Raw genomic sequence first — 21,478 nt, forward strand, 5'->3', positions numbered from 1 at the left:
GTTTGTGATGTGCTCCGCTTTGTTGGGACAAGTCACATTCTTGGCAGAGAAACAAATACTCTGCATCTAACTAGGAGCCTCTGTGTTCAATGGCCTATTGAGACCCAGAGCTGCAGATTATACAGAAATACGCGATTGACAGCTATGAATTTGACTAATAGCGCTTCAATCCGCGACATTAAATCAGTGTATAACGTCAAACACGGGTATAAAATGCAGAAATGTGCATTAAAGCCGTTTAAAGTCTTGTACCAGCGATTTAAAACACGAACTGGTGTTTGTAAAACAACTGTGGAGATATTTCTCCCTCAGATCAGCACGATCTCTGTCTCTCACACACACAAAACGTAAACAAACCTATAAAACGCGCGACACGTGCCAGCGTTTATTCTATAATAATTGACGACGATCGGAAATCATAAAATGTGAGTAACATTGATGTAATGAAGTAAATGAGTGAAATCCTACCGTTTAACGCCGCTTGACCGTCCTCCGATCTAATCCCGACGGTTTAATGCGAGTCTCGTGAGCACACACGTCACTTCCGTCTGTCCACCTGCACCAGCGCGCGGGATAAAAATAGATCACAGCGCGTTCCCATTCATTCAGAGTCGCGTCCTCGAGGATGCTCAATATCTATTTACGCGTATTATCGCGCTCACGCGCTCTGCTAGACTGTCTACTTTAATTACTGTGCCCACTACAGTTACATTGTCCACCTTAACCGTAGCACACACCTCACTCGTTCTGTACTTTACGCGTTGTATTGTGTTTAGGGATGGGAAGTCCGATTCATTTGAACGAACCGACTCGTTCGAACAGTTCATTCCCAATAACCGAATCAGTGATTCTTTTACGTCTTCACGTTCCCCCTGCGTTCCAAATGTAGACATAAGGTTTATCAGTTTTCCACTTCATTAGAGCCATGATTCATCACATAAGAACGAAGATAATTAGAACCTAATTATATATTGCAATTTTAAGTTACTGCTATTATTTGATAATAAAATCCTGTTTAGTAAAACCAATCCAGCAAACCATTTGTTTGTGTGTTTATTTATTTTTTCTAGTTAAGATCCGACTCAAAAGAACGATTCGTTGGCGAATCTTAAATGGTTAGTATAGTGCATTGCATTCATGTTGATTTATTGGCTTAATGTGTGTTTTCTGTTTATAATTTCAGAGGATTTCTGCATTTTGTGTTTAGAGAAATAAATATTAATAAAATAAATTTATAAAATAATAATAAAGAACATACAGCACGTGTATTGTGGAAAAATGTCTGCTATCAATGTAGGAGATTCTCAACTTTTTTGTCATATAAACTTAAAACAACAATTTGAGAAAACTCTAAAATCTGCTGAAGCTGGTTGCCTTAAAATTTTAAGTTGGCTCAACTTTTTTTTTGCGTTTTTCACTGCATGATTCAGTCTAATAAAATACATTTAGAATGATCACAAAATTCAAGATATGGGGAAATACATTTATATAATTTCATATAGTTAATATCACACAAAGTGTGACAGTTCAATAAACAAGAAGTTAATTAAGAGACACCATATTGCCTGTTTTTGTGCTTTTTCGATATTTTCGACAACAAAATTAATAATAAAAGCTGTTTTGTGTCTCTGAGCGACGTGTTTTGTTCCTGATTTGATTCAATCGAAATGACTCACTTATTAACAGTGACTCGCTGCCACCTACTGCCGGGTTTAATCTCACATTTAAAGAATATTTTATTATTTAAACAATTTCAAATAACAGTATTCAGCGTTTTATGTTTAAAATATCCAAACAGTATGTATGCATTTGTAACTGCAGGTTAAATGCGTTCATGTTCTAGTGTGTAAATGCATCTAAATGCCACTTCAGATGCAGCTTTTGTGTTTCCTCTGCATTGCAAAGATGAATATTATTGATACTGATTTCATTTGCTTGGTAACAACCCAAATATCTTTTTCTAATTCATTGATTAAATGTAAGAATTTGACTCAAAAGATAATGGACACTTTTAGAAAAATGGCTTTATAAAGGTAAAAATCAATTTAAATTTATAGGAACAGATTAATTTCTATCAGTGTGAACTGACCATCACAGAATATCAAAAACGTTAGGAGTCAGCTTAAGATACTAGCACAGTAACACACAAATATTGTCTAATTATCGTTATCGTTAAAAATATCGCACACCCCTACAGGTTAGACAACATCTTTAATTGTTCATGAATGACAAATAAGTTCCTATATCATTTTTTTTTTGAAGATGTAATTAAATGTTTTGTTACAGCAAACCATTAAGCTAGAAATTGGATAAAACTTTATTTTACAGTTACATCTATTAGTTGCTTATTAGCATGCATATTACTAGAATATTAGTCATTTATTAGTAGTAATTAAGCACATATTAATGCCTTATTCTACATGACCTTATTCTACGTCCCTAATCCTACCCAACACCTAAACTTAACAACTACCTTACAATTAATAAGCAGCAAATTAAGAATTTATTGAGGGAAAAGACGTATAGTTAACAAGTGTTACCTATTCTAAAGTGTGACCAAACATTGCAATGTAAATTCACATGATTTTTACACTCCATACACCATAATGCACATTATGTTATTCATCATTGATCAAATAGGCTAGTTTGCTTTCATTACTGTTTATTCAGTTCTCATATGTCTTAATACTTTTTAACAAAGCAGATATTCATTTTAAACCTGACTCAACTTAAAACTTATACTGAGGATACTTCATTGTTCACATTTCTGCATTCACTTTGATTTTAAAGGCATTGCATGACTGCTTGCAAAATGCAGGTTAATGTTCAATTTGAAATAATATCGTCAAATGTATCTGCCTGCTGACATCCCATAATGCAATGCTGCCTATTCTGCCATCTGGCCATTAATCCCTGTCAGCACTGTACATGAATCAAAGGCATTTGCATTATTGCTACATGAGTTGAAATATGTACAGAATATGCATTTATGCACCTTTGGTTCATTTCTCTTGTATAACTTGCTCTTTTCACAAATTAATAAATAAGGCTCAACTTAAGTTTATTGTTTAAAGTTTAAATATTTAATGTGCATATAATCATTATTTATTTGGTAAATAGCCTTGTAATATGTGGGATAATGTACAACTACCTCTACATTTATTTCTTGCATAAAGTACAGTATATATGTCTGTGCACATGTATGCAAACTAAAAACTTGATTTTTGGTACCTGCATTTGTATTTTAAAATGTTCAACAACCACATTCAAATTCATATTGACCCAGATACCGAAAAGTCTGTGCAAAATAACTAATAAATACAATAATCATTATAAAACATATTCAAAGCACCATATGTGTGAAGCGAACTGTATGGCTTATGGATTGTACAGAAATCTGTATGTAATTTAATCATTGCAACATTTTGCTGCTGTTTGTTATGAAAGCCCATTTCTGCCACAGGATAACAAATGCTAAAGAGGTACTTATCTCACAATTCTGACTTTTATTATGATTATTTTTGGAATTGTGTGAAAAAAACTCAGAATGGCAAAATCAATAAACATGTGATATATACGTAAACTCACTTCAGATTTACTCAGAATTGTTATATCAAGAAAAAAAAAGTCAGAATTCCAAGATATAATCAGAGAATTGCGAGATAGAAACTGACCCGTCGCAAGGAGTTTGATTGACAGGCGATCTGACCAATCATAACGCTGAATATATCTTGCAATTCTGCCATTAGAGAAAACATTAGGCCAACTTGTGAGATAAAAAAGTACCTTTTTTAGTTTTTTATCCTGTTGCAGAAACAATCTTCCACAGTTTGTGGCACAGAAATGCCACTTTAAAGACACATAGGAGTGCAGAGTGTGTTTGTGTTTTCCTGAGGGTCAAAAGTGTGTGTTATGACACTGTGCTATCTGACGCAGAGCCTCTTGTTGGTACGGACACACACACGCAGCGCTGCTCACTTCCTGCCACTGGAGCGTCTGATGAGACGACAGCGAGCTCTCGACCTGCAGCAAAAACAAAGACAGCTTGAATTACTCTGTAAACCCAGTAAGAGCTGAAATACTGCCGCTTAATTCACTAAATAAAAGCCACTTATGGAGCGCTGAGAATATGACTGCACAGAGCCATAAAACTGAATGTGCTTATGATGTTTTATGTTTATCGAGACGTCATCCAACTGGGACCCGCATCTTGTAGACAGTTTTCAGAATCAGCTCCTCAGAGAGTTTTATGAGCTCCCAGCACAACATAAGTGGAGCGGTACAATTTTTACATCAGGAAATCTCATAACACAAAGCATCTGTTACGATCAACTTATTTTGTACATATGTTAAATAATAAATGAAAAAATATTGCACATACATGTGTGCAAAATGGACACTAATATTTCTTACCAGAAATACAATTGCATTTTACATTAGTTTTTATAAAATTACAAATATAAAACATTATATATAAAATGATATTCAATCCCACAACTCATACAAAGCATAGCTATTATATAAATATTATATATGCAGATGCACTGTAAGTGGAGCACTGCAACTTTGCAATCCCAATTCATAGCATCTGTTACTTCCCCCTTATGTACTGTATAAACATTTAGAGCATATACAGTGTGCAAAATACACTTTATTCCACCAACTAATGGATATAAATATTTCTTACCAGCCATGCAATTACACTTCACATCATTTTTATACAAGTAAATATTTAAAATATTTTTATACAATTAAAAATGATACTGTAAGTGGCGCACTGCAATTTTTAAACTTTTAAATCTCACATTTCAAAGATCAACATCTCTTACAGGACATGCAATTGGATTCTGCATTATTTTTTTTATAAAATTATATATATATAAAATTATAAACTGTTTTCCTTGCATATTTGTGGGAAACAGCACAGGTCAACATGAAAAGCGAGATGAGTCGGTCTCCGTTGAGAAGGAAACACATGTTGTTAGCAGAAGCATGAGTCAAAATAGCAGATGGTTTGTATCAGGGTCTGAATTATACCATATCATGGATTTTACACGCCATTGACAGTTTTTACATGCATTTGGCACTTTAGCAGCATTTTTAGTTTATTTGTAAACTGAAAAACACTTTGTATTCATTTTGTCCAGTAATCCTACATTTCAATTATACATAAATCACTGCAATATGAGAGGAAGTGATATTTTCTACTCACAATGTGGTTCAGATCTGCCATGAGCGGAGTGTGTTTGTCACAGTGAAGTGTGATGATGGTGGTCTCCATCCAGGCATTATCAGTGTTCCTGCTGTCATCTACATAACCCTTATACACCTGCATCACAGAGAAAACACACATCCTGTGTAGCCGCATGCGTTACTAATTGGATTTTTTTGCAATTTCTGATACAGGAGTTGCACCAGGTGATTATGTTTGAACAAAAAATATAGAAAAATATACCGGTAAGCAATAAAATGTAATCATACAGTGCATGCAAGGTATAATTCATAAAAAAAATAAAAAAAATTGTGTAATTATTTATTTATTGCATGCTGTATTTTTTCCATGCAACAGGAAATGTGAAATGAAAGGTAAACTAACTAGCTAAGTAGCCCATAGTTAATATATGAAAAGTAATGCAGTTCAAATCTATGATCTTAATGTCTTTAATCAGTGACGTCTTGGGGATTTATCATTCTCACCTCTTCTCCAGCCTCTAGTTTAGACTTGGTCTTGTCATGTAACTTTTTACCCAGAATCCTCTCCAGTGCCTGGGCTAGAGGCTCATCAGGTTTAGCTGAGCACTGCAAGAAAAAATGTTTAGGAACAAAAATTTAGGATGCTTATCATATCTCTAAAGCCAGTTTGTGTTGTGTTTGAGTATAACTAGTTAATCTTTGTTCCCAAAAAAAATGTAATTATGATGATTTCCATGACTAACAGTCAAAAGTTTGAAATAACTAAGATTTTCATGTTTTTGAAAGAAGTCTCTTCTGCTCACCAAGACTAAGAAAGATTTCTGAAGGATCATGTGACACTGAAGACTGGAGTAATGATGCTGAAAATACAGCTTTGATCAAAGGAATAAATTACATTTGACAATATATTTACATTAGAAATTGCAATAATATTTCACAATATTACTGTTTTTACCGTATACATCAAATAAATGCAGCCTTGGTGAGAAGAAGAGACTTCTAAAACATTAAATAAAGTCTTAATTATTCCAAATTTCTGTCCTGTAGTGTATATGTATGAGATTTTCTGCGTTTTCACCCCAGGAAGAGCCCAGTGTTTCTCTGCTTCCTCCCAAACGGCGAGAAACTCCAGCACCTTGTGTTCAGCATCACGCCACCTTTAAAAACAGACAGAAAGCTCTCTGATTCCTCTCACACTTACAGCGGGATAAACGCCATCTCTAGTCTGCTATAATCTCATAAATGCTGTGGGACTGTGTTGTTTTTTGTGTGCTCGGTTGTAAACTTCAATCTGATATGAGATTAGAGTTTAATTCCAGTGGAGATCAGGACATGAAGGGGGTTTTATTTCACCTGGTGAGGACTGGGTGGAGAATGTGATTCGGACCGAGGGATTTCAGAGCCCCTTTTCCCCGGATCCCAGTCCTTCCTCCGGGATTCCTGTCAAATCCATTCATTAGAATAAAACTCAGCACTCAAACAAATTAAATGCTAAATCTTGCAGGAGAATAAAGACACAGATGCATATATATGTTTTGCATACCTGTGCTTGTCCAAGACTGAAGTGTCAGAGCTGTACAGAGAAAAAGGTGTTTTTATTTACAAAACAAATGCATTTTAATATTTATAATATGCAATTCAGTTTCTGTCATTTCTATTAAACTTGACGATGTACATTCTCTACATAAAGTGTAGAAACTAGATTTTTAAAAACTCTGCATACAAAATGATGAATACAATTTTTAAAAATAAAGTTTTTAATAAATTTATGAATAACTGAATCATAATATATTCTAGATCTAAATTCTATTTATTCTATCTACACTACTGTGCAAAAGTCTTTGGCAACTACAATTTTCATTTTTCACTTTCATTTTTTCATTTTTATGTTTCCCATTTTCATTTTAGTTTACGTTTTAGTATTTTGTTGTGTTTTGTAATTTTTATTAGTTTTTTTATGTGTAGTTGTAGTTTTCAGTTTCAAGTTAAATTAATAACAATAGAAATGTTGCCTTGGCAAATAGCTGAAATAACATAGTTTTCATTTTAACTTTAGCTAATTTGAGTATTTATTTTATAGAAATGTTACCTTGGCATCTAGCTGGAAAACCAAATTTTCATTGTAATTTTAATTAAAGTTTTAGTCATTTTGTTGTTTGTTTTTAAATATGCCTATATAGGTTTCCTTAATTTTTATTTTAGTTTTAGGTATTTTAATCCGTCAAGTTAAACTAAACAAAAGCAGAAACTTTGCTTTGGAATCTAGCTGATATATATAATTACATAATATATAATTTATTTATTCAGTTTTTAAAAATTATATTTTATTTCCATTAACATTTATTCTATTTCAAACAACTATCATAACCCTGTTTTAAACAAATTTGCCATTAATATAGACACTGCATTTATTGCATTCAACATGTTTTCATTCATATGTTCAACTTTCCGACATGACTTGAATGCATTAGAACAGAGACTTCACTTTGAAGTATGGAGACAGTATATTTAATAGTGCAGAACAACTGCACAAAACTATATCCCTGTATATATCCCTATTTCCTAATTGCGCCGCTCTATTTGTCAGAACGAAACTCACTCGCTGTTGTCCTGTTGATTGTAAACTGGAGGAAGATATGGAGTGAAGTTTACCTAAAAAGCAAAACATGAGTCACATAAGATAAACAATCCACATAATGTTGTTTAATATGGTAAAATATTAATATCAGGCACCTCCCAGGGCACCTTCTCCTCAGGCACGGGGAAGCGTTTGACGGTGCTGCTGGGATACTGAAGCTGACGTGCAAACGTGTGAGGAGCCGTTTCTTCATCTGTCTCCTGTCCACTGGATTCACCGTCATCCCTGTCAGAGCTTTTACCTGCTGGACAGACACAAGAGTTCATTCACAACAGCAGCAGACAGCTATTGTCTTGAATTTAGGCACAAAACAGGATGCAAAGATAAGTGATGATAAATAATAGGTCATCTAAAATACTCTACAGTTTGGTTTTGAGGTCAACATTTTTTTTTTCATTCAGAAAGGATTCATTAAAATGATCAACAAAGACATTTATAATATTACAAAAGATTTCCATTTCAAATAAATGCTGTTCTTTTGAAATTTCTATTAATCAAAGAATCCTGAAAAATAAAATGTATCACTGTTTCCACAAAAATATGAAGCAGCACAACTGTTTTCAACATTGATAATAATCAGAAATTAGCAAATATTAGAATGATTTCTGAGGATCATGTGACACTGAAGACTGGAGTAATGATGCTGAAAATTCAGCTTTGATCACAGCAATAAATTGCATTTAAACATATATTCACATAGAAAACAGTTATTTTAAATTGTAATAATATTGAACTATTTTTGCAGTATTTTTGATCAAATAAATGCAGCCTTGATGAGCAGAAAATACTTTTTTACAAACTCTTTCTGACCCCAAACTTTTGAACAGTAAATTATCATTTAAAAAAACATTATTTGTCCCTCAAATACTTAAAAAATATGATCATGATCCAGAAGGATGCATACGGTACATCTTATAAGAGCTGATATAAAAACACTCTGCTCACTCATTAGTGGAGGCTGCATTTTGGATTTGCATCCCTGAGATTTCAGTGCATCTATAATCCATCGTAAAGCTTTGGTGGACTCCGAGACCTGCCAGAAGACAAGACATTCACCTTCTGACACTCACATTTGCAATGACACGCTGCCTGAAAACATGAACAGACCAAGCCGACTGTAAAACACAGATTCTGTGGTATTTGTGAGTGTTTGTGGAAGAACGACACCTGCTCTTCAAGCTTGGACAGTCGTTTTGACATGGTGGCAGAAACCATCTCCTGCTCGCGCTCCAGAAGTTCTGACATCACACCAACCCTGAGAGGAAAAAGACACCATTAACCTTCATAAGAGCTTGAGATTCTGCAATGCCATCTGCAATTTGCTTTATGATTGTGCATTAATGACATACTACTTGTACACACACACACATATATCTATATATATTTGTGCTGTCAAACGATTAATTGCAATTAATTGCATACAAAATAAAAGTTTTTGTTTGCATAATATATGTGTGCGTTCTGTGTGTATTTATTATGTACAGGTACATCTCAAGAAATTAGAATATCGTGAAAAAGTAAATTTTTTTCTTGTAACTTATTTCAAAAAGTGAAACTTTAATATATTCATTGCAGTATACAAAGTAAAACATTTAAAAAAATTTTTTTTTAAATTTTGATGATTAGAGCTTACAGCTCATGAAAGTCAAAAATCAGTATCTCAAAATATCAGAATATTTACATTTGAGTTTCAATTAATGACCATCCATACAGTATAAATTACGGGTATCTCTTGTTCTTTGAAACCACAATAATGGAGAAGACTGCTGACTTGGCAATGATCCAGAAGACGAACACTGATGCCCTCCACAAAGAGGGTAAGTCACAGAGGGTCATTACTGAAAGCTGTGGCTGTTTACAGAGTGCTGTATCAAAGCATATTAAATGCAAAGTTGACTGGAAGGAAGAAATTTGGTAGGAAAATGTGCACAAGCAACAGGGATGACCGCAAGCTTGAGAATACTGTCAAGCAAAGCTGATTCAAACACTTGGAAGAGCTTCACAAGGAGTGGACTGAAGCTGGAGTCAGTGCATCAAGAGTCTCCACGCTCAGACGTCTTCAGGAAAAGAGCTACCAAGCCACTTCTGAACCAGAGACAACATCAGAAGCATCTTGCTGTGGAGAAAAAGAACTGGACTGTCGCTCAGTGGTCCAAAGTCCTCTTTTCAGGTGAAAGTAAATTTAGCATTTCATTTGGAAATCAAGCTCCCAGAGTCTGGAGGAAGAGTGGAGAGGCACAGAATCCAAGCTGCTTGAAGTCCAGTGTGACGTTTCCACAGTCAGAGATGATTTGGGCTGCCATGTCATCTGCTGGTGTTGGTCCACTGTGTTTTCTGAAGTCCACAGTCAACGCAGCCATCTACCAGGAGATTTTAGAGCACTTCATGCTTCCTTCTGCTGACAAGCTTTATGGAGATGCTGATTTCATTTTCCAGCAGGACTTGGCACCTGTCCACACTGCCAAAGGTACCAAAAGCTGGTTCAATGACCATGGTGTTACTGTGCTTGATTGGCCAGCAAACTCGCCTGACCTGAACCCCATAGAGAATCTATGGTGTATTGTCAAGAGGAAGATGAGAGACACCAGACCCAACAATGCAGATGACCTGAAGGCTGCTATCAAAGCAACCTGGGCTTCCATTACACCTGAGCAGTGCCACAGGCTGATCACCTCCATGCCACGCCGCATTGATGCAGTAATTCATGCAAAAGCAGGCACTAACAAGTATTGAGTGCATAGAAATGAACAAACTTTCCAGAAGGCTGACATTTCTGTTTAAAATATCCTTTTTTTTTTATTGATCTTATGTAATATTCTAATTTTCTGAGACACTGAATTTTGGGTTTTCATTATCTGTAAGCCATAATCATCAAAATTTCAAGAAATAAAGGCTTGAAATATTTCACTCTTTGTGTAATGAATCTATATAATATATGGGTTTCACTTTCTGAAATGAGTGACAAAAAATATTGACCTTTTTCATGATATTCTAATTTTTTTAGATGTACCTGTATATATATATATAAATATATATAAAATATATATAAATACACAAACATACAGTATATATTTTGGAAATATTTACATGTCTATATTGAAATTCATATAATTTATATTATAATAAATGTATTCAATATATATTCTTATAAAATTTTTCAGAAATATATTCATGCATGTGTGTATATTTACAGTATATATACATAATAAATATACGCAGCACACATACATATTTTATATAAACTAAAACTTTTATTTTGGACGTGATTAATCGTTTGACAGCACGAATACATTGCGTGTACATTTAGTGTATATATGTATAATTATATACAATTAAATGTAAACAATAATAGCATTTATGTACTATATATCATAGTAATATATTTATATTATTATAGAATGTATTAATATTCTAAATTATCTTTTTAGATTTTCAGTTTTCAAGTTTTTGTAATTTTGTTATTTTTATTTATTTTTTGTAAATATTTCCATTTAGCTTTAATTCATATTGTTCTGTATTACATTTGGAAAATAAATCTATTTTAAAAATCTGAAGGCATAATCTGACATTCGTAGTAAAAAGGTTAGGCACAGATTTGGAGCTTTTTGCACTTTTTTTTAAGATTAACATTCATTTTAATAGTTTAACTTTTTATATTTTAAGAGAAATTTAACCAATTTTAACTTAATTTATTTTTAAGTCATACAAGATTAAACAAAAATTTTTTAAAGTCAGTTTAAAATGAAGCGGATGGATTTATTTATTTTTTTTTACAGTGAGAACAAGTCAAAATGTGCAACCAGTAATATTACTCAGAATTGAGAATTTTAAGCTCATGAATAATATTTTAAGCTCCTCCCCTACATATTCAGACCATTGCTATGCTCCTCCCCCTATTCTAGAGTAGATTTAAGCTTGTCCTCCTCTGAATTCAGATCATAGCCAGACTCGGTACTCAAACACATGAGCTGCTCCGTTTGATGTTATATTTCGGTGTTGTTCATCTCTTGGTTACTTCTCTGCGGTGTCCTGGATACGATGCTCCACGCTCTGGCTCTCGTCCTGTCGAGTTGATGCCAGATAGTTGTCCTTCATGTAGGCCTCCCATGACAACAGCTCCTCTTCCTCAGTCTGCTCCAGTTCCTGTCCTGGGAAGGATCATGCACTTAAACCAGGGATTGAGACACTCAACAGTTGTTTTGAACTAATGAAAACATAAAAATTGAAAGTGCACTTTTAGCACCACCAAATTCTTTGGGTTTGATTCCCAGGAAATGCATGAATTGATAGAACGTAAACACTGAATGCAATGCAAGTCACTTTGGATAAAAGCATCTGCCCTAAAGCATTCATGTAAATATCAAATTCATACAAAAACAGGCAGTTCTAAAAAATAATATTAAATTAATTAAAAAATATATATAATTTAAAATGGGCAGTTCTGACTGTAGATTCTGTTGAATTATTATTATTTTTAATTATATTATATATATTTTTTAATTATATTCTTATTTTTACATTTTAAATAATTTTTCCCTTTTAATTAATTAATATCCATTTGGATCATTTTTATTATTATTTCTTTTGTACATATTTCATGTAGCTTAAATTTATATATTTTTTTCAAATATATATAATATACTTTAGAACTTGAATTTTAGAATATTTATTTCAGTTTGTTGGGCTATCCAATATTTATATTTTAGCATTAGTGTAATATCAGCTATTTCAGATACTGTAAATAAACAAAATGAATCATTTTAGTTGCTTTTTATGTTGATCAGACAGACTGGTCCTGTCTAAGTTGGTGCTTATAGGCCAGTATAAACGGGACTAGACTTCATGCTGTTGACTAATGGAGATCAGTAATCTATCACGATGTGTGTTTAGGCTCACTGAAGTGTTTGTGTCTCTCTGGAGTGTAGCACAGCAGCACTCCTCTGATGAAGAGGATGAGGTGACTGAGGAGGATGAAGGGTGGAGGAAGAGCAGGTCGACTGTGGTACTCCTTAATCAGCTCGTAGCGCTGGAACTTCCAGATGGTGTCCGTGTTGTCTTGAACCTCCTGGAAGGTGTAGCTGTGATGCACAATGAGAAAGAGTTTAAAGCCCTGAAATTCACTGCAATATATTATAATGCAACGTCTACAGTTTTGTACAGGATACGCTTCACGAATGACAAGATACAACCAGAGACTTAATAAGAAAGATATATGGGCTCTGTTTCAAAACCAAGTAATCTGCCCACATAGTCTGCAATTTAAGGCATAATACATTTACATTTAGTAGCCGCTTTTATCCAATGCAACTTACAAATGATGACAAAAAAAAAAAAAAAAAATCAAAACAGCAATAATATGCAAGCTTTTTTTAATGCTATGACAAGTCTAGGTTAGCCTAACGCAATACATGTAGCGAGGTTTAATATATATATATATATATATATATATATATATATACCTGCAAAGCTACCTGAAAAACTATGCACAAGTGCACCGAGGGCAAAAGCTGCTTTAAATGCAAAGGATGGTCACACCAAATGTTGATTTGTTAATTTAGTTAATAGAAGTTAATTGATAAAGAAAATCTATTCATCACATTATTTTTTGACAGCATCCTCATTATACAGCATTTTTTACACAAGTATATATATATATATATATATACAGTAAAAATCAGCATAATAATGGGTGGATAAATGAATCAATCAATAAATAATTATTTCTCAAAAAAGAAAATGTAAAAAGAAATTGCATTTGTTTTAGAAAATAAAAATATATCCAGATATATTCTACATATATATCCAGACATGCTTGTATCAAAGAACCGGATATTTGCCTGCATAAATAAACAAATATTAATTAATAAATAAATATTCAAACTGCCTTTTTAGCAGTCTAATAAAAAATAGAGAGAAAACACACTTTTTAAAATACATTTAATATATTTATACATATGTTTAAATCCAAATACATAAAACTGATCAAACAGCTGAAAGGTGTGAATTTTTTTGAACAGCCCTAAAGTATTTCTTTGTGTTGTGTGTTAGTTATAGTTCCACGTTGTTTGCTTTACAACATTTAATTGGCAAAATCTATTGAAATCAGACGTCAATGTCAAGTCTAGTCTTTCATTAAGAGCACTATATGTATGATGCACAGAGCTGCTGCAGACATTGTGCAGGTACAGGAGACATCAAGTCAAGTCAATGCTTTTAACAATGCAAATTGTGTCAAAGCAGCTTTACATCGGCTTGATATAAAGCTGGGTGGCTTTATATCAGCTTTACAGTATTTAGACGGGGAAATAGCTTGTCGAAATAGTGTCATTCTCCTCTGGCCAGACAAAATCAGCAGTTTAAATCTAGGCTAAAGCAGAGTCAGATTGTGCAAAGGACTCATTTGGTTCCTGTGGTCTTGTCCCGATGGCCGTCTTGGAGACAGGGTCTTCACTGGGGATCAGTCTCTGGGGTCATCTAGGTGTCCTGGCTGTAGAGGTCATCTCTAGGTGCTGATCCACCATCTGATCTGGATACGGTCTGGATCTGGGTGGCTACGGTGACCTCTGAATAAGTGTTTTGGGAAGTGTTCCCGGTTCCGGTTGACCTAATTAATGCAGCCTAACAATCCTTTAACGGATCTGAATTATAGAAATGCGATAGTGTATTATGTGTAAGCCAGGTTAAAGAGATGGGTCTTTAATCTAAATTTCAACTGACAGAGTGTGTCTCAGCTCACTTGGTTTTGGAAACAGAGCCGCTGTGCAAATCGAGCAGGTAAGTTTTCGTGGTCACCAGTCTCTGTCGGTTTACTCACTTGAAGATGGCGATGAGAAGGTTGAGCAGAAGGATGTTGGCGAACAGCAGATAGACACACAGCATGATGATAGTCAGCCATTCTGGGAAGGCCGGCATGTTCTCATCGTTCAGCACGGGACATTTGGGCTTCAGAGGATCGGAGCCGTTCACACTACAGCTGCCCATATCAAACTGAGTGTCTGGATCACAGAATACAGAAACATTAGCATTCGGACAGGTCTTTATTTTGACTAAATCTTAGTATTTCCGAATGTTCCTAAACTGTCATTGATTTTAAGTATACAAAACTATACAAAACTTTTTTTTGCATATTAACATATCATATTTAATACATGCAATATTTCATAGTAATATAACAGTTTTATTGCATATTTAAATGGCATTTTTCATTAAATGTTACTGCATATTTAAATAAAAAATGTTCTACCACTGAATTATAACTTCAACTGCTGATTTAGTCTTAGTTATTGAGTAGTAGTATACAAAACTTTTGTTACATTTAATATTTACATACAAACGTATTTACATATAATAGATAATATTTGCATATGCAATCACTTATAATATAATAAACATTAATATGCATGTAATATTTGATAATATAACATTAAAACAATCATATTTTATACTATATTTAAATTGCATTTTCTGCTAAAGTTTATTGCATTTTTTTAAATGTTCTATAACTGATTTAAACTGACTTCATCTACTGACAACAGTTTTGCATATTTATATTATATATTTTCATATGCAATAGTTTACAATAAAATAGCAAACAATAATAATTTGCATATCGAGGGGTGAGAACCAGAAGGGCGTAAGTGAATTTTTGGTGAAATGGAGATATATACATCAAATGAAAGCTCTTAATGAGCTCTTTCTACTGGCAAAAGTATGAGTGTACAAATTTGTATTCTAAACAACTGAAATCAGTACACAAAGTCAGATCAAACTATGGTCAAATGTTTGTTTTGGCTCTCCTGTAAAGTTGATGAAATGTCACTTATGCCCTTCTGGTTCTCACCCCTCGATATGCAATATTTTAGTCGTTGACCAAGTATACAAAACATTTTTTTTTTGCATATGCAATCACTAATATTATAACAAGAAATATGAACAGTTTAATATAATATAATGTTATAACAAATATAATTTTATTGCATATCTATATAGCATTTTGCATTAAATTTGATTGCATATTTAAATAAAAAATTACATATTATATTTCATATTTGCAAATGCAATATTTTATAGTAAAACAAACTTGAATTTTTGCAGTAAATTTATAGCGCATTTAAATATTCTTTTGAAATATAACTTTTGGAGCTCATAGCATAGCAGGTGGGTCTTCACATGTTCACACATTATTGCTAAAAATCTATTTCTCTAGAGAGAAAATGAATGAGATTTATTTATCAGAACCCTACTGCTGTGATCTCTTCCTTAAGTAGCCATCGAGCAATTTCACTTGTAAAGTTAGTAAGCTTCTCACTGTCTATATTAGTGGGGACGTTGCCGAATATGATGAGGTAGGGCTCATAGACGGCTCCGCGGATGATCCAGTTCAGTCTGTCTTCATTGTGAATCAAAATGCCCTGCTTGGCCACGCCGTACGCAACCACCCAGATACTGAGCAGAAACATGAAGAAGAACAAATCCATCATCTGCAAAGAGAAGAGACAACATTCATAGCTCGGTCTGTCTGCATTTGCTGTTATACAAAAATATGTTGCATTATGAGAGGCTCATACGAATCTTTTTTGCCCCTGAGGTCCAGAATGTTTCATATTACAATGAACTCTTTTATTTCATAAGCTCCAGAATTATTTGATTCCTTGTGAGTCTCTCACCACTAAGGCTTTGTAGAATTATCACATAACACATTTGCACTGAATAAATGAGCATTATGAACACACAAACCCACCATTTTCCTGACGATGATTATCTTCGGGCCCAGGGTTCGGCTGATGGTGAAGATGGCCATTAATCGGAGACAGAATATGATGAAGTCGATGCAGAGAACTACTTTACCCACGTAGAACACAGTACCGGAGGCCTGAAGTCTGTGCGACAAACACAAAAACTGATTTCCTTTTCTTTTAATTCATCTCGGAGTCATTGTGCAACTCAACTGAATTTAAATGAACACACGAGGAACAAAAACTTTAAATACGATTCCTTTATAAGGCCTACAAGAGAGTCTATTAATGTTAAAAGATTTATTTATTTCAGTGAAATGAAAGTGCATATTTAAATTGCATTGTGATAAACTTTATTGCATATTTAAGTCTACAACTGACTTCAACTACTGACAAACAGTCACTGATAAGTATACAAAGCAACACATTTTTGCACATATACATATTTAAAAAATTCCATATGCAATTTTTTAATAACAAACATTAATTGTTTGCCTATGCAATATAATATAATAAAATAAATAACTATTTAACGGCATATTTAATTTGCATTTTGCATTAAATTTTCAGTGAAAACATTTTTATCGTTTCAACGAACAGATTCATAACTTGGAATTTCACATGAAATTTTTAATGCATTTTAGTAAACATCTGTATATATTACTATTTATTGCTTTTTATTTCCCAAACAATATGCAAATCTGTAACAACTTCAACAATTTCATCGAATTTACAGCTTACAACTATTTCCAAATGTATGAATTATACAAGTTCTGATTAACTTGTGTAATTCATTAATCTGTTCTAGAGAAAAAAAGTTTTCAATAAATGAATAATTCCTTATCGGAATAATAAAGTTTCAGTTTAAGGTACCTTAAATAAAAATGATTATTGTAACTACATTTTTCCTGTATTATGAGTCTAATATTAAACATTTTGAATCAACTTGACTACACTGACTGTTTGTGATTTCAGAGGAAATACATAAAGATATATATATATAAATAATTGTTTTTCAATTTTCTTATGCAGCTCTGAGTATGAGGATAATTTCGGTCTAATCTCAATTTACTGAAAGCAAATATGAACTGTACTGAATTAATATTAATCATGTCTGAACTGTATTGCGTGAAACAGAAATTGCATTTACCTGCAGACCAGACCAACAATGAACAGCATGATTGACAGCACATCCAGAATGTTCCACAGATCACTGATGTACACCTTCGCTTTCCTCCGGAAACCAGAGCCGTCGAAGTCATGATACAACTGTGGAGTATTTCAACGAACAAAATAACAAATAATTACAACATTTCACACCAAAGGAATATATTTCCACAAAATGAACTAGAAAAAGAAAGTTCATTAAGAGGAACTGTGTTAGCTTGATAAATATAGAGGATTTGGAATATTATTAAGGACTAGGAGTGACACTTAAAAAAATAAAATTTTTCAAAATTAAAATAGTAATAAAAATTAATATGTAAATTTTGTTTTTATAAATAATTATAATTAATGAAATTTAAATTATTGTACATAATAATTAACAAAAATATTTGAATAAAAATAAATATATACTTGCATATAAACAACATATTAATAAAAGTTATTTTAATAATAAAAAAATATTTTAATTAAAAATAAAAACTATTTATGTTTGAAAAACGATACATTAATAAATAATTTTTAAATGGAAAAATAAATAGACATTTATTACATAGGCATATAGACATATATAAAGCCTTCCTGAAAGACAGGCAGATATAATAGCAGTATACCAGCTTTATCAAGCAATACAATTAATACAGACTATATTGTGTGTGTGTGTGTGTGTGTGTGTGTGTGTGTGTCTCACCTGTCTAACCTCCTCACACACCAGCGAGGTGAGCCACACGTACAGCAGCAGTTCCCTCCACGACGGATAGGCCTGGAAATCGATCATGAGCACCACAGCAAACAGCCACAGGAAGCCAAAATACGAGGCGATGTTCCAGTAAAACTTGACTTGAGGCGACGTGAACAGACTCATCAGACGAGACGAACAGTTCAGAGGCTTCAGCTCAGACTTCTGCAACGAGCCGCTGAGACACAACAACAATCACTCATTATTCAGACACATAATATACATATACAGAAATATTTCTAGTTTCTAGACCGTAACATAAATTTCCTACATCACTGTAGATACATTCATTTATAATAACAACAACAATAATAATATCTTTATGTAATATTCATAATGAATAATTGTTCTTTAATAGCCCAAAGACTATTATTAATGGTTGTGCATATTGGTTATGTAATAATAATATTACTAATAATAAGTCATTATGAATAGTGCATAAAGACAACAACAACAATATTAATCTTTTAATGAATAATTGAAATTTGTTGTGCATATTGGTTATGTAATAATGATAATAATAATAACAACTCATTATGAATATTACATGAAAATAATAACAATAATATATAATAATCATGTAAATTTATGCAATATTCATAACAAATAATTATTTTAACACTCTAAAGATGAATTACTATTGTGTCAAAAACTAATAAAAAATTACATTCTGAATAATTGGTTTTGCGTATTGTTTATGTAACAATAATAATAATAACTCCTTATGAACATTACACAAGGACAATGACAATAACAAAAATATTATATAATAAAAATCACTTTATACATTATTCATAATGAATAACTGTTCTTTAACACTGAAAACAAACAAAAATTTTAATTAATAAGATAATTACAATTTGCTTTGCATATTGGTTATGTAATAATAATAATAATAATTCTGTGTGTAATATTCATAATAAATAATTGTTCTTTATTAGTCTAAAGATGATGTATTATTGTCTTAAATAAACACAACAAATGATTTTTAAAAGGATTCGGCATATTCATCAGTGGTTACTGATCACTTCAAACATAAAAATAACAGGTATGATGTTAACATTAGTTTGATTCAATAACATAAGAGATGTGTTATAGATGTGCTGTTTAGAGTTTGCGGCTGTAACTCAACTCACCGGTAATGCCGTTTGATTTTGACATCAGAGCTTCCAGAAAACACTGAATCCATGGCCAGTTTCTGCTGCTCCGTCCTCTCGGCCTGTCTCTGGATGTCTTCATCTCGTCTGCGAGAGTTCAATTTAACATCAAGGGTCAAAACACCACTTATAAGAACCATTGTGAACCATTGAAAGACATGGTTTGTGGTAAAATTACCATCTGCAGCTAAATTATTCAGTGCAGTGCTACCATCTGATGGTGTGAGCATGCAATGACTCATAGATATGATTTCAGCTTTGTTTTCCCCTTTCATAAAGTACTTTTAATAATGTATATCATGAAAACAAGTATTTTTACCTGAAGGTCAGGAAGCCGGTGTATATGAGAGGAAAGAAGATCATGCAGAGCAGCACTTTCCAGTGTGGATTATCCACGGACAGCTCTCCACACCAGATCTGAGTCAGCAGAGCCTGAGCCGTAATAACAGCGTTCACAGGAAACACTGGATTATTTTGAGTGTATGGTTTGCATGAAGTACTTACCCACCCTTTCACAGACTCCAAAACAAAAAAAGGATATATATGCAATCTTTTAGACCATAAAACAACTTTGAAATAATACATAAATAAAATTCCATCAATAACAAAAGCAATCATTTGTATAAAAAGTAAATCATAATAATAAAATTAATAATAATAATACATGTGCACGTATTAAGACCATAAAACAATAAATATGCAATAAATTTAACAAAACAATAACGTGTATAATAATAATAGCTAGTGAATTTTATTGTACAAATTTCTGTTTTATCTGTGCATTATGATAATAATAATAATAATATGATTACATCTTTATGTAATATTTATAATAAATATTTGTTCTCAAATATTCTTTTATATTTATTATTGTGTCAAAAACAGAAATAAAAAATACAAATAGTTCATATTGGTTATAATCATCATAAATAAATAATAATAATTAATACTACTACTAATAATATCTTTATATTACTTTAAAAATTAATATTTGCTTTTTAAGATTTGTGTAACGATGCATTGCTGTTTAGAAAAAAAAAAAAGAGTAAAATAATTCAAATTCAATAGTGCATATTGGTTACTGAACATAAAATAATTTGCACGATTTTGGTAATAATAATGTATATGATTTATCTTTAAGGTGATATGTTTTCAGTCTTAATTCAGGCGAAATACTGCATATTATATATATATATATATATACAGGGCTCGAATTGAGGGGGGATGTGGGGGGATGGCATCCCTCTGGTCGAAAAAAATGACAAAATGCATCCCCTCTGTAAAACCACCATCCCCTTTGGATTATCAATTTAGTGTATTAAGTAAAACTTATCATGCACATGAAATGTTAAAATTCTCTACTTATGATCATTTACGAACTAAATAACGGCGATTGGCCAATCAGAACTCGGTACTGTAACAAGCTGCACACAAGCGGAAGCAATTTCGTCATTTTTCCTGCAAAATGGTTCAAGCACAACTTTTGGAGTTCTTTAAAAAGAAGATTGTGGAAAAAAAGAAGAAGGTGTGATTTTTCCTTGATTAGAATTTAAAGAATTTCCTCTGAAATAATGTGTGTGTGACCGCGAGGGACTGAGAGACGATAGGAGAGCTGACATCCGACTTTGAAAAAAAGAGTCCAAAAGCATTCACTGCTCGATGAAGGCCATTGGAATACAGTTAGAATGCCCTTATAGTTCCAGCAATGAAACAAAAAATACCAATGTATGAGTTTTTACGTTTTTATATTCATTGCACAAGCAATGTACAAGCAAGGCCACAAGCACAAATGTGCTATTAGTTTTATACAACAGTGCGTAGCAACACTGTGTTTCATTCCACGGATGAATCA

General features: G+C 32.8%; 2 protein-coding genes across 3 annotated transcripts in view; both read right to left on the bottom strand.

Annotated features, from left to right (window-relative positions):
- Positions 1 to 551, bottom strand: part of LOC306877275 (mitogen-activated protein kinase kinase kinase 13-like) — a 62,998-nt gene extending 62,447 nt beyond the window's left edge. For both annotated transcript variants that reach the window (XM_079428936.1, XM_079428935.1), the window contains exon 1: positions 469 to 551. The gene's annotated coding sequence lies outside the window, so the exon portion shown is untranslated. The remainder of the gene's footprint in view (positions 1 to 468) is intronic.
- A 3,346-nt stretch (positions 552 to 3,897) lies between these two features.
- The window catches only part of LOC306877456 (transient receptor potential cation channel subfamily M member 2), a gene marked incomplete at both ends in the record, with an annotated part of 35,478 nt that continues 17,897 nt past the window's right edge, over positions 3,898 to 21,478 (bottom strand). The window contains 19 exons of the mRNA XM_079429223.1: positions 3,898 to 4,023; positions 5,213 to 5,329; positions 5,698 to 5,799; positions 6,272 to 6,350; positions 6,547 to 6,633; positions 6,737 to 6,766; positions 7,793 to 7,845; positions 7,927 to 8,075; positions 8,777 to 8,864; positions 8,999 to 9,086; positions 11,847 to 11,979; positions 12,728 to 12,909; positions 14,646 to 14,826; positions 16,140 to 16,311; positions 16,572 to 16,710; positions 17,717 to 17,835; positions 18,422 to 18,647; positions 19,606 to 19,713; positions 19,946 to 20,058. Coding sequence (XP_079285349.1) covers positions 3,898 to 4,023; positions 5,213 to 5,329; positions 5,698 to 5,799; positions 6,272 to 6,350; positions 6,547 to 6,633; positions 6,737 to 6,766; positions 7,793 to 7,845; positions 7,927 to 8,075; positions 8,777 to 8,864; positions 8,999 to 9,086; positions 11,847 to 11,979; positions 12,728 to 12,909; positions 14,646 to 14,826; positions 16,140 to 16,311; positions 16,572 to 16,710; positions 17,717 to 17,835; positions 18,422 to 18,647; positions 19,606 to 19,713; positions 19,946 to 20,058 — 2,292 coding nt within the window. The remainder of the gene's footprint in view (positions 4,024 to 5,212; positions 5,330 to 5,697; positions 5,800 to 6,271; positions 6,351 to 6,546; positions 6,634 to 6,736; positions 6,767 to 7,792; positions 7,846 to 7,926; positions 8,076 to 8,776; positions 8,865 to 8,998; positions 9,087 to 11,846; positions 11,980 to 12,727; positions 12,910 to 14,645; positions 14,827 to 16,139; positions 16,312 to 16,571; positions 16,711 to 17,716; positions 17,836 to 18,421; positions 18,648 to 19,605; positions 19,714 to 19,945; positions 20,059 to 21,478) is intronic.

This window comes from Barbus barbus, assembly GCF_936440315.1.
Source record: "Barbus barbus genome assembly, chromosome: 11".
In the NCBI taxonomy this organism is placed as follows: domain Eukaryota; kingdom Metazoa; phylum Chordata; class Actinopteri; order Cypriniformes; family Cyprinidae; genus Barbus; species Barbus barbus.